This window comes from Daucus carota, chromosome 4 (assembly GCF_001625215.2).
Source record: "Daucus carota subsp. sativus chromosome 4, DH1 v3.0, whole genome shotgun sequence".
Taxonomy (NCBI): Eukaryota; Viridiplantae; Streptophyta; class Magnoliopsida; order Apiales; family Apiaceae; genus Daucus; species Daucus carota.
Genome location: NC_030384.2, coordinates 36579289 through 36592565, shown reverse-complemented (window position 1 = coordinate 36592565; position 13277 = coordinate 36579289). Strand labels below are relative to the sequence as shown.

Below are 13277 nucleotides of genomic sequence, written 5' to 3'. Positions count from 1 at the left end.
GATCTAACAAGAAACAAAAGCAGGATACATATGACATGTACGTGTCGGATGAACTAAATCCTCATTGAATAAAACTACTTTTATGACCTGTTTGTATAAATTTAGTGGTTTTAATCTTTTGTTCTTACAAAAATTAATTATATACAAAAAATATATTTAGGAAGTTTCTGCTCTATCAAGTCAAGTAGTCTAGAGGAAATCCGTGCATATTTTAATTATAATATTATAGTTACTGGTAATTTTGTCTTTAAACTTAACTAAGAATTAATATTTGTAAAAAAAAATAGCTAATAACATATTTATCTACGTAAACTAATATTTTATCCTAACAAATTTTTAATTTAATACACAAATAAACTCAATAAAAGGAAACCAATTCCTGTAAAAAAATATGGGTTAATTATCTAGTTGGTCACTGAAGTGGGCTTAATGTATCAAATTGGTCATTGAACTCAAAACGGTATCAAGATGGTCAATGAAGTGGGCATAAATATCAAAAAGGTACCTTGAAATATTATTTACAAATTATAGTCCAGTTGTAGGTTTCTAAATAAATAATAAGTTGGATGGTAAAAAAATCTATTTTCCCTTTAAAAATAATGTGTAAAACTTTATAAATAATATTTTTACAACTTGAACTCATATTTCAAATACTTGTTTGATATTTATGATGACTTTAGCGACCATTTTATACCGTTTTGAGTCTAGTGACCAACTTGATACATTAAACCCACCTCACTTACCAACTTAATAATTAACAAAAAAATATTATACATTGCCCACTTGAAAAGTGAATGAACGTATAAACCCCTGGTAAATTATTATGTTTTTGCTAGAGCTATGGAGCTCATTTCCTCGCCGACCCATTTCGTCTCGTCGACCGAGTCACCGGAATTCACTCACTTCACATCGTCTCTAACTCATTCATTACTCATCGGACTCGACGCGGAATGGAAGCCTGTTAAAACTCATCAATCAACTTTTCCGACCGTTTCTCTCCTCCAAATCGCTTGCCGACTCAATTCAGATGACACTGAGTCGGTGGTGTTCTTACTCGACCTATCAACGATTCCTCTTTCTTCAATCTACGAGTTGCTAAAACAAGTGTTCGAGTCGCCTAATATCTTGAAATTAGGGTTTAGGTTTAAGCAAGACCTCAAGTATTTGTCTTCCACTTTTGTGTCTCAAGGATGTGATCTCGGCTTCGAAAAGGTCACTTTCTTTACATTATATTACTTATACGTAATTTTCGAGCGAGATATATCGAGTATCTTTGGTTTCGGTTGTTATATATGTGCAATTTAATTGTTTTTATTTGTAAATAGATCATTGAGAATGTGATTATATGTATAGGTGGAGCCGTATTTAGATATCGTAAGCGTATATGGTGCATTACAAAATAAACAAAAAGGAAGAGAGTTACCGAAGCAAAATAAGAGCTTGGCTGCTATTTGCAAGGATGTGCTCGGCATTTCTCTTTCCAAGGTACGCGCTATGTTTTTGTTTAGTTTTTAGTTTGATATAGCATGTTCGAATTGTGTGTGAGTTTGTGTTCATTTTTTTTATCTTGAAGAGTTATATACATGTGATGGTGGTAAGAACAATTTAAGGAGAGTATCTGCAACTTAATTAATTAATGTATATTTGTATACTTTAGGAGCTTCAGTGTAGTGATTGGTCGTGTCGTCCTCTATCAGAAGAGCAAATTCAGTATGCAGCTGCAGATGCACATTGTTTGCTTATGATATTTGATGTCCTGCGGTGCAAGTTTTGTAAAGAAGGTTTGTGACTGGTAGCGAACCAAAATCTTTTTCAAAGTTAGGCTATTAATTGTACCAAGTACTTATATAAATTCTAAAGAAATCAGATGAAGATTATGATAATCATTTTTCTAAAGCAGGATGTAGAAGTGGGAAAAGACGTGAGTAAATGAATGAGTAGGAAAAGGTTAATTGACAGGGGTCACCAGCCATGTTCTGGATGAGGAGATATTTGTTGTCAACATCTAACTCTTGGTTGTAGCAGATACTGCTAAATAAATATCTCAATTATGTTTTTGTTGAATTTTGTAAAAAAATACAGTTTGTGCTGCATTGTTAAAGTTCAAGATTTTGCTATCAATGTCAATGATTAACCATATTAGTCCGATATTATAGCTTAGCTCAGTTAGTTGTCTTGTAATTTATGATTTGTTTTTTAAACGATGTATTGATTTGTCACTAACAGGAAATTCTTTATATGGTGTTGCAGATATTCATCCTTACAATGTAAAACTTGGACTGAAGCTTATTATGGAGCAGCCTGTTACTTGTAATGTGATTATAAAGACCAGGTTCTGCAATGCTTTAGACATGGTTCAAGCTACAATTACTGAGTTTCCTCAGATAATACCTGCCATCCAGGATTCTCATTTAAGTAGGCTATCAGAAAGTCACAAAGCTATTGATGACACAGTCCTGCGAATTATTAGAAGATATGGTGACAAAATTGTGTTGAAGCTATCTGATAGAAATCCCAAAGGGTCTAAAAAGAAGGGGAAAAAACAAACCTCTTCATATAACAAAGAAAAGAGATCAGAAGTTATTGAGGAATGGGAAGGCCCTCCTCCATGGGATATGTCATTGGGAGGGGATGGATGCCCTAAATTTTTATGTGATGTGATGGTAACTTGTGATTGTTGTTGTTTCTCAGTTTGTTCCTTGTTTCATATCTTGATTTCTTTAAATCTGATATTGTTTTTGGTTGGGGTAAATAAAGCTGGAGGGAATGGAACGAAATTATAGTCAAATGCTAAAGATTTTCAATCATTCCTCCATTCTAGTACTTACCAGTCTGACCTAAATTTCAAACCCACCAATTTCAGAATGAATCTTTCATTCTTCATTTTACTCATTTTCTTCACAAACCTCTTCCATTATTTCCACTCTACCTGCCTACCCTCAATATTTTCTACTTTAGTTTTGTCCAGGCTTCTCCATTCTATTTACTCCAAATGAAAGGAGCATTATTGATCCTTCATTCACCTCCTCACACAGAGAAGAAAGCATAAAATATTAGCTTTCTGAATTTTAATTTGATTTTGTTGATGACTTTCACTGTTTTGGCCAGCATCTCACTGACTAGATTAATATAACATGATTTACAGATTGAAGGCTTGGCTAAACATCTAAGATGTGTTGGAATAGATGCTGCAGTTCCCTACACCAAAAAGCCTAATACAAGGTATAGACCCAAGAAGTACCTTATTGATCATAATTACTCAAAACAAGTTTAGCAGCACCTAGGAACCATTAGTACCTTACTAATTCTATCAGAATGTGACAACATGTTTTTTTGGTTCTAACTTATTGTTTCAGAGACTTGATAGAACAAGCAGACAAAGAGAAACGGGTTCTCTTAACACGAGATGCAAAGCTTTTGAGACATAAGTATCTGATACAAAACCAGATATATCTGGTGAAGAGTCTCCTGAAAAATGACCAGCTAGTTGAGGTACATAAGTTCTATGCTAAAGTAGCATTCTGGGTACTTTGTTATTGTCATGAATATGCCCCTCCTTCACAACCAGGAAAGCAGGGAACAAAAAACGAAAAAGAAAAAAGAGGATAAATTTGAAAATGTGGTCTTAATAACAAGAAATGTTATAAATGCGTGTGTGATGTAATTGCTACACATGATTTTTAAGCAATTATAGTATTATTTTGCACGAGAAAGTTTATTTATGAATTTGATCCTTTAATTTCAATGTTCTATGCAAATGAAAGTCAATTATTGTTTATCCCAATATTAATCTTTAACTTCAATTCTGCACGTGGTATATGGGGGCTGACAGAAGATATTGGCAGGTAATTCATACATTTCAACTAAATATTAGTGAAGATAAGCTGATGTCAAGGTGCCCAAAGTGTAATGGGAGGTTCATCCAAAGACCTCTGTCAACTGAGGAAGCAATTGAAGTTGCAAAGGGTTTCCAAGTGATTCCTAATTGCCTGTTTAACAAGAATGTAGAGTTTTGGCAGTGCAAAGACTGCAACCAACTTTACTGGGAGGTACGGCGGACTTTGTTTTTTTTGCCCGTCACTTGTCTATTTAATGATAGTTCGTTCCTTCCTTCAATTGATACTATTTCTATGTTGCATCTCCACTACAGAACTTAAAATGTCATTGTTTACACTAATCTTAAGACGAATATTAGGAAGGCCTTTAGTGTCCTTTTAGGGACTTATGTTTGTTGTATGTTGAAATTTGTTTTTTTTTAATAAAGACAGCAAGTAGTAGAGCTTTTTTTGTTATTGATTTGATAATTTAGTGATGCTGCTAATATATATTTTTTGTGTAATTTAATTGCAGGGAACTCAATACCACAATGCTGTGCAAAAGTTCATTGATGTATGCAAGCTAAACTGACAAGTTTGTGACTGTAATTGTGTGACAACATAAGTGAAGAGAGAGCTGTGATAATATAAGTGGTTTTTTTTTTTTTTTTGACAAATATGGCTTATAGCCTTACAAATGAATATCTGTTCTACAGAATTCTCGGAATGAGTCAAGGTCGAACCCAAGACCTGGGACGACAGAGGATAAGCTCTCAATCACTTGAGCCAACCACTTGAGCTATAAGTGTTTTTGTATATGACAAATTTTCAAATCTTATGAACCCTGTTAAGAGTTTCCCGCGAACCTTATGAACCTGTCAATGAGTTTCCCAATGTCACGAACCTTATGATCTAGTATTTGAGTTTCTTAAAGATACAGGTATACAACTGCTCCAGTATGTAATAGCCTAGCTGGACATACACTCTGGAGTACAACGCCCAATATAAATTTTGCCATATAAATTCACATAAAATACTAAATGTCTGATAACATTAGTTCATCAAGAATATTATATTAGCTTATAGCTGCAATTGTCGCCCAAATTCCAATTCCAATAATATTATCGAAATGACTTTAAACAAAAACATAATGTAATTACATCATGTAAACCTTAATAATTTTATGCTTCTTATGATCTTTAATCCTCATTTTTCGGTTTGAGTAACAGTAATTAAGCACAAACTAGAAGTAACTGGAGGGAAGACTATTTCAAACTAGAGGAAACACTTCGGGCAACAACCTTTTGACAGTGCTCTAGATTAGTGATATTTTTCCGGCGATAGGTGAGGAATATCGAGATGTATAGTACTTAAAAACACATCAGAGGTGTTTGACATGTTTTATATTTCAGATTTTTTTTCCTTCCAAAATGTAGGTAACTGTGTCTTTTCCTCCTAAACATAAGCGCTTTTTGCTAAGTAATGAATATGAAACACCTCTTTAATATTTATTTCTATTTATTTCTTTTGAAAATAAGTCCTTATATTAAGGAAAAAAGGTCCGCCAAACATGCCTTCATATGTACTGTGGATTCCAAGCAAAGACTCCTGTGAATGGTGAGGTGAGAAAAGCTAACCAAGATCCCCTACAACCTGATTTAGTGATTTGGCTGTATTGCTTGAGGTTGGGGATTACTAATGTAGAACTAGGAAGGTTGCAACAAAAAAACCAATAGAGTAGGAATCGGATAAAAATGCAAACTACATATAGGTGGCAAGCTTGTATGCCTTTGTCGGTAGATTGAGAGAGCTAGCTACTAGCAGACATATGATCAAAATGCAAACACCTGAAGAACAACACGGGATATTGGTGGATTGAGACTTTTAGGAGATTTAAGTAATGTCATCCAAAGAAATATCTCAGAGGCATGAGATATAGGCCACTTTGTTTAACTTATAGATTCACACGAGTCTAGAACGACAATTACCACAATAAAAAGTCTCTGAACCATAATTTTTATAGTTTGACAACAGTCATATACTGTCACCAAATTGTGAGCTTTTCTTCTGAGGGATCTGAGAATCTACCCAGATCACCTGGGCTGCAAACACTAAGCAAATAATTTAGTCAGAACCCAAGTTACACTACTCGCACTTAAAGAAGCTACACAGCATATCTAAAAGCTTCAGAAATAAAGAGTGAGGAAACATTGTCAAAAGCTCAGCTCTATTGCAAGCTTTTCATACATTAAACATCTACGATTCACAGATACACTAAACATCAAGGTTTTCATACTGGGGGTTTTGAACTGCAAGATATAAAAATTTTATTAACAAAACAAATGACTTGTTTTACATATCTCGAGCATATTTACATACAGTAGCAAGCAGTGAACCTACTTGTGAAAGGGGAGGTATTTTCTGTACAGGAGAGACTTGATGCACATATATTAAAGTGCGAAAGAAATAGAACAATCTTTGAGAATTACCAGTTCTCATTCACAATTTTTGACTTCTCCAGTATGAACTTCCCCTCCTTGTACTTCTGTGTCGGTTCATAAGCTCTTTCATACTTCCAGCCCAAAACCTCACAGCAATCAGCACAAGATATATCAGCAACAGTGTGGAGACCCGTCATGAGATTCCTGTCTTCTTTGCGCCCAACAGTAATGTTCATAGCATGTGAGAACAAAAATGCTCGCCCATTCCTTCCCTAACATGATTAATACAATATCCAAATAAGAGATTGAACACAAATTAACTAGTAACCAAAAAATCGCGATCCTTGACAAGATGACTTGATACAAAACTGATAAGAATGATGCCGAAAGGGGTTCCCTTAAGTTCAATTTTCCTCTCAACACCAATATCCGGTTTACAAAAAACTCTTCCACTCGGGTCAAATCAAGCTAAACCATCATAAACATACACAAGTAGTCTACCGATACGACTCAAGACTAACAATGAACAGAGAAAACTAGTTGTATCTACAATTGAAGAGCATATAACGAATTAGACCTGGAAAGCCTTGGAGATTATATCATCATGAAGCGCGATATGATTTCGGCATTTACAGCAACTATACAATCGAGGTCCATATTCAGCCATCAAAATCCAACCCCAAGACAAAAACACCTAAAAGCACCAAAACCAAACAATTCAAACCACAAAATCTCAAAAATTACCCAAAAAAACAAATCAATAACCACCAAATTCGTACCTGAAACAACAAAAAGGAGCAAACCCACAAGCCTGATGACGATAGAAATATTATTCGTGCAAGATTAGAACATGAGATTGAGTACAAGACAGCAATTGGAGAAGAGTGACGGTTGATCAAGACAGAAATAATTTTTTATGTGACACTAATTAAAATACAAAACAATTACAACAAAATCACATATACATAGAGACAAGTTAACCAAAGTATATACTTTATAGTGGGAATAATTCAAGAATCAACAGTGCTTGCATAGGATAATAGAATATACATACAATAGGTAAATGGATGAGGATCTGAGGTGATTTTTGGGATTAAGGTTTGTATCACTTGGCTTCTTCACTGCAAATCTGCAATGAAAATACAATGAAATATATACATGTGTATATTTGGTTTGGTTTACAGACAAACAGACTAATATTGGGAGACTTGAAAGGAACTGTTATTATAGTTTGTATTTGTATAGGAAACTGTCTCGAGAATAAAAAAAATAAAAACTACGTACTCGGTTCGTTCTCTCATTTTTTAATGATTTTTTATGCTATTTAAAAAATATATAAAATATATTTTCATAAGTTGTTTTTATATAAATATTTGAATAATAAATTTATATTAAAAAATATAATAATTTATAAAATTATATTTTATAAAAATATTAAAATTTGTGTCAAGCCTCCATCCAGAACTATAACCTATACAGAATATAATATTAATTGGTGCACTAGTGATTTTTAACTATTAATAATATTTTTATGTGTGCTTAACTAATAAATTTTTTTGATGCGCATATTATGGGATTCGGAACTTAGACATTAACAGCTAACAAGAAACATAAAAATTTAAAATAACAATTTCAATTTCAATTAATATTATGGAGAAAATCCAACGTAACATGTTGATGTAGTGGTTATAAATGTATTAACGAATAAATTTTTGCTCATAATTTCGATTCTTAGTAAAAAAAACCTATCACTTGCTTTTGAAGCGGGGACATATATATCGCTCCAGATATTCAAGTTTTTTTTTTCGTAGATAATTTGCAGCATTAATTCAAAAATAAAATAAAAAATAATTCCATGTATATATCTAGGAAATATACTTACTATCTCAATATTAAAAGCATCTCCCGTCATCCACAAATTCTTAGCTGAAAAGTGAATTGGCATACTAAAAATAAAAAATTTTAGCCAACAGCTCGAAAAACTCATACTTTAACCATAGTCATCTATTATCTATAATTTTAGCAAACCTCATGTCGATTTGACTATTATCTATAATGTTAGCCAACCTCCTGTGGATGGCTAAATTTGTCGAATCTCTGCAGGTTTGTAAGAAATCTGTAGAAAAATTGCACATAATTTATTACCATATTGAAATGATATATTCTATTTTAATAATCTAAAATATTAACAACATACTATTTTTAAATTATGGTCAACCAATATAAGAGCATCTCCAACGGTGTTGGCTATAATCGTTGGCTAAATTGGACCTGTAAAACATTATGCAAAATTTGCTGAACCTGTAACACATTTTGCTTCAATGGTATTGGCTATACTGGTTGGTTATAATTTAAAAATAGTATGTTATTAATATTTTAGATTGTTAAAATAGAATATATCAGTTTAATACAGTAATAAATGATGTGTAATCTTCCTACAGATTTCTTACAGACCTGTAGAGGTTCGACAAATATAGCCATCCATAGGAGGTTGGCTAAAATTATAGACAACAGATTAGTGTGGTTGGAGTGCTATTTTTTCAGGACGTTGGCTATATTTTTTAATTTTGGAATGCCAACTCATTTTTTAGCCAAGGGCTTTGTATGGTTGGAGATGCTCTAACCAATACCATTGAAGCCGAATGTGTTATAAGGTCAGCAAATTTTACATAATATCTTGCACGTCCTACTTAGCCAACGATTATAGCTAATCCGTACCATAATGAGTGAGAATTCGAATCTCATTTCGTATGTAATTTAATCACAAAATCGACTCTTGCCATATTGGTCTTCGTATTTAAAGAAACCGTTAACTGGCGCGGGATTATTTAACCGATATATCAGCTGACAGTATCGGCCCCCATTAATCTTCAAGATCCCTTGGAATCAAATGTGTACAGAATCCCACAATGCATTATATATGTGCATCAAGGCTTGTAATAGTGTAACAATCTTTTTCAGCTATGGGGAATGAAAGTGATGAGTTTCCAGTGATAAAACAAGTGGATTTAACAGTTCCAAAAACTGATGATCCCAACATGCCAGTGTTTACATTCAGAGTGTGGGTACTCGGCGTTGTTTCGTGTACGTTTTTATCCGTGGTGAATCAGTTCTTTTGGTACAGAACACAGCCACTGGCCATAAGTTCGATATCGGCTATGATTGCTGTGGTGCCTATTGGACACTTCATGGCCAGAGTTTTGCCCGAAAAGGTCTACTTTGAAGGGACCAAGTGGGCGTTTACGATGAATTCAGGGCCTTTTAATGTCAAAGAACATGTTTTGATTACGATATTTGCTAATTCTGGTGCTGGGACTGTTTATGCTACGCATGTTCTGACTGCTGTTAAGCTTCTTTACAAGAGAAAGTTGGGATTCTTCCCTGCTTTTGTTCTCATGGTTACTACCCAGGTCTTGCTTCCCTCTTTGTCTTTCATTTCATTTTTTAGATCCCAAAAACATGTCGGTAGAATTGTTTGTGCTTGATTATAAAGGGCGTCGGGCCCGGGCAATCGATTGCTAGGAACCTTTAAACTGACATGCTATTTTTGGGCCATTGGATGAATATCTGGCGATCATGATTATAATATATTTTTTTAAATATTCAGCGTTTTTTAACTGCTGAACGGGGTCATTTTACCCGTACTAAAATTTTGTTATAATGTTGGCCTGCCACTTAAAACGTCCATGTCCTGATTATAAAAGTGAACAGGGTGTTGATTATGAGTTTGTCAATTGTAGGTATTGGGGTATGGATGGGCTGGGATTTTTCGCAAGTTTCTGGTTGAGCCAGCTTCCATGTGGTGGCCAGTTTCTCTGGTTAAGGTCTCGCTGTTCAGGTACTTAAATGCTAAAAGCTAAATATCAGGTACTCCTGAAATCTAAATCTTGACAATGCTTTACTGTTGTTGCAGGGCTCTACATGAGAAGGAAAAGAGGCCGAAAGGCGGGATGACCCGAACTCAATCCTTCCTCATCTGCTTGATCTGCGGTTTTGTTTACTATCTATTTCCAGGCTATTTTTTCCAATTACTAACAACAGTTTCCTGGGTATGTTGGTTAGCTCCCAAGTCCGTTTTCATCCAGCAGTTGGGCTCGGGCAGCCAGGCTCTTGGCATAGGCTCCTTTGGATTTGACTGGGCCACCATTTGCGCGTACCTTGATACTCCTTTAGCTAGTCCCTGGTTTGCTACTGTTAATGTTGCTGTCGGCTTTATCTTTGCAATGTATGTGATGACTCCGCTATCTTACTGGTGGGCTAATGCTTACCATGCCAAGAAATTTCCAATTTACTCAGATGGCCTTTTTAAAATAGACGGTTCAAAGTATAATATATCTTCAATCATAACTCCTGGCTTTCAACTTGATAAATCTGCATATGCTGAAGCTGGGCCTTTATATCTGAGTACCTTCTTTGCTATGACTTATGGTCTTGGATTTGCCGCGCTTCCAGCAACCATTGTCCACGTGCTCTTATTCAACGGAAGGCATGCTCTTTACTGTAACTTATGACTACTTGTTTACAGACTGAAATAAAGATATCATAAACTAACATAGCAAATTTTGCAGTGATCTGTGGAAGCAGACAAAGATGGCTTTTAAGGAAAATACAAAAGTAGATATTCACACAAGGCTCATGATGGCTTATGAGCAAATTCCAATGTGGTGGTTTCATGTCATCCTTGTTGTAAACATTGTATTGATTATATTTGTTTGCGAATATTACAAATATGAGCTCCAGCTGCGCTGGTGGGGGGTTTTGCTTGCTTGTGCCATTGCCATAACTTATACACTTCCTATTGGTATCATTTATGCAACTACAAACCAGGTGACATCTCTCACTAGCAATACCTTAAATCAAGTTCCGCTACAACTAACAAATTGTATTTGTTCTGCTTCGTATCTGGTTATTTATTTGCCATTGAATTCATTATTGTGGCGAACAGCAACCAGGTCTAAATATAATCACAGAGTATATCATCGGGTATCTTTATCCAGGCTACCCTGTTGCTAACATGAGCTTCAAGGTTTATGGATACATTAGCATGGCCCAGGCTTTAACATTTCTTAATGACTTCAAGCTTGGTCATTACATGAAAATTCCCCCCAAAGCAATGTTTAAGGCTCAAGTAAGTTACATAAGTAAAATATAATAGTAGAAAGGGTTAATTTTCTTCTCAGATTGTGTTTTTCAAAAAGAAAAGCTTGCAATGCAGTCATAAGTTGTCATATACTGAATATGATTGATTTCCAGGTGGCGGGGACAATGATATCAGTATTGGTATACTTAGGGACGGCCTGGTGGATGATGGCAAACATTCCCAATCTTTGCGATAGATCTGTTCTGCCTCTTAATAGCCAGTGGCGATGTCCAGGGGATACGGTGTTTTATGATGCCTCTGTCATTTGGGGATTGATCGGGCCACAGAGAATTTTTGGCAACCTCGGTCATTACAGTAAAGTCAATCTATTTTTTGTTGCTGGAGCAATATGCCCTTTACTAGTCTGGCTAGCACACAAAGCATTTCCAGATCAACACTGGATTCGCCTGGTAAACATGCCAGTTATACTCGGAGCCACAGCCTTAATGCCTCCAGCCTCCTCAGCCAACTACATAAGCTGGCTCGTGCTTGCATTCTTATCAGGATTCGTGGTTTTCAGGTATAGGCCAAAATTGTGGGAGCGTTACAATTATATACTTTCGGGTGGCCTTGATGCTGGAACTGCATTCGTGACCATATTGTTATTCGCCTGCTTGCAATTTAAAGAAATCGGAGTTGACTGGTGGGGAAACAGGGGAGAGGGGTGTCCTCTGGCTCATTGTCCTACTGCTAAAGGGATTATTGTTGATGGTTGCCCTGTTTTTAACTAAATTTGCATGCAGCTTCTGACTTCTCAGTTCTGAGCACTTCTTGCAGTAAAATCATTGTTCCTTTTTTCTCTCTTGTGATATATGTAAATTGTTCCCTTGCATTGTCATAGCTTTCACTGCAATTTCTGAAACGATTTGGATCTATTTGTATATTGCATGAACCTGTGTTGCGATTAGGAGTGTCTTTGGGGACTCTTAAACATATTTACTCTTTCTTGTTATATATAATAATAAATATTTTTATTCTTAAGGGATGTATTCGATTGGAATTTAAAAGAAAATTATTCATGAAATCGAGGGTATTCAATTGAGATTATTTAAAATCCAATAAAATTTTGGTGTATTCAATTAGGATTTTAAATTACACTACAAAATATGTTGGTATTGATTTGAAATTAAATGGCTTTAAAATACGATGATATTGAATTGATATTGTTTAAAATCTATTAGAATCTGATGGCGTTCAAATGCCATAAAATGATAGATTTTTGTTGGATTTCTCAATATCTAATACTATATGTCAACATGGATATAATTTGTAGTCAAAAATTGTAGTAATAATTTTTGGTTTGGTACTCTATCTCTGTATCTACAAGTTTACAACATGCGGAGGTCTATTACTTTTACATCGTTAAACAGTTTCAAATACCAAAAACACTCGTGATAATACATTATCATATAATATTTCATAAAAAAATTATAATGAGGTTAAAAATAAAATTATAAATACATAATTTTGAATATCTTTTTTTAACAAGAACATTCGTATAACTCTTTTTAACTCTAACATGTTCTATTTCAACACAAACACGAAATCCTGTTACACAAACAAATATCATTTTTCATACATATGAAGATATACGAAATATGAAAAATCTGATTTAAAACTAATTGAATAATAAATTATCACAAATTAATAACCGGAAAATATATATAAATAAATAATAAATTGTAAAAGCTAAATTTTCGTGAGAAAATCTAATCCGTGGGTTAAAATAATTTAATTAAAATTCAATTCATTAATATTATAATACTAATAAATGATGTAAAAATTTAAATTATAAATAATTAATTACGAACTATACGCACGTGCTCCGCACGTGCTTCGCACGGGTTAAATGCTAGTATTTTAAGTTTTTTAAAATCTCAT

At 34.3% G+C, this 13277-nt stretch overlaps 3 protein-coding genes across 5 annotated transcripts; 2 read left to right on the top strand and 1 right to left on the bottom strand.

The window, feature by feature from the left end:
- The first annotated feature begins 782 nt into the window (after nt 1-782).
- LOC108216316 (uncharacterized) lies at nt 783-4697 on the top strand. Its single transcript, XM_017389049.2, has 8 exons — nt 783-1212; nt 1354-1485; nt 1658-1781; nt 2251-2663; nt 3146-3222; nt 3357-3492; nt 3846-4049; nt 4351-4697. The coding sequence occupies exons 1-8, from the start codon at nt 841-843 to the stop codon at nt 4405-4407; spliced, it is 1515 nt and encodes a 504-aa protein (XP_017244538.1). The 5' UTR covers nt 783-840; the 3' UTR covers nt 4408-4697.
- A 1428-nt stretch (nt 4698-6125) lies between these two features.
- On the bottom strand, nt 6126-7457 carry LOC108216530 (protein yippee-like At4g27745). Of its 3 annotated transcripts, XM_017389315.2 has the most exons (4): nt 7311-7449; nt 7036-7067; nt 6834-6950; nt 6126-6528 (listed from the first exon to the last, which is right to left on the bottom strand). In XM_017389315.2, the coding sequence occupies exons 3-4, from the start codon at nt 6921-6923 to the stop codon at nt 6301-6303; spliced, it is 318 nt and encodes a 105-aa protein (XP_017244804.1). In that variant the 5' UTR covers nt 6924-6950; nt 7036-7067; nt 7311-7449; the 3' UTR covers nt 6126-6300. The 3 variants fall into 3 exon arrangements, with proteins under 3 accessions (XP_017244804.1, XP_017244805.1, XP_017244803.1); XM_017389316.2 differs by lacking the exon at nt 7036-7067 and having other exon boundaries at nt 7311-7457; XM_017389314.2 differs by having other exon boundaries at nt 7036-7453.
- A 1756-nt stretch (nt 7458-9213) lies between these two features.
- On the top strand, nt 9214-12273 carry LOC108217328 (oligopeptide transporter 7-like; the record flags this gene model as incomplete). Its single annotated transcript, XM_017390163.2, has 6 exons — nt 9214-9666; nt 9997-10094; nt 10170-10742; nt 10825-11083; nt 11202-11384; nt 11510-12273. Coding segments are annotated over 6 exons (2184 nt in total), but the record flags the coding sequence as incomplete, so codon positions are not given.
- Between the last annotated feature and the right edge of the window lie 1004 nt (nt 12274-13277).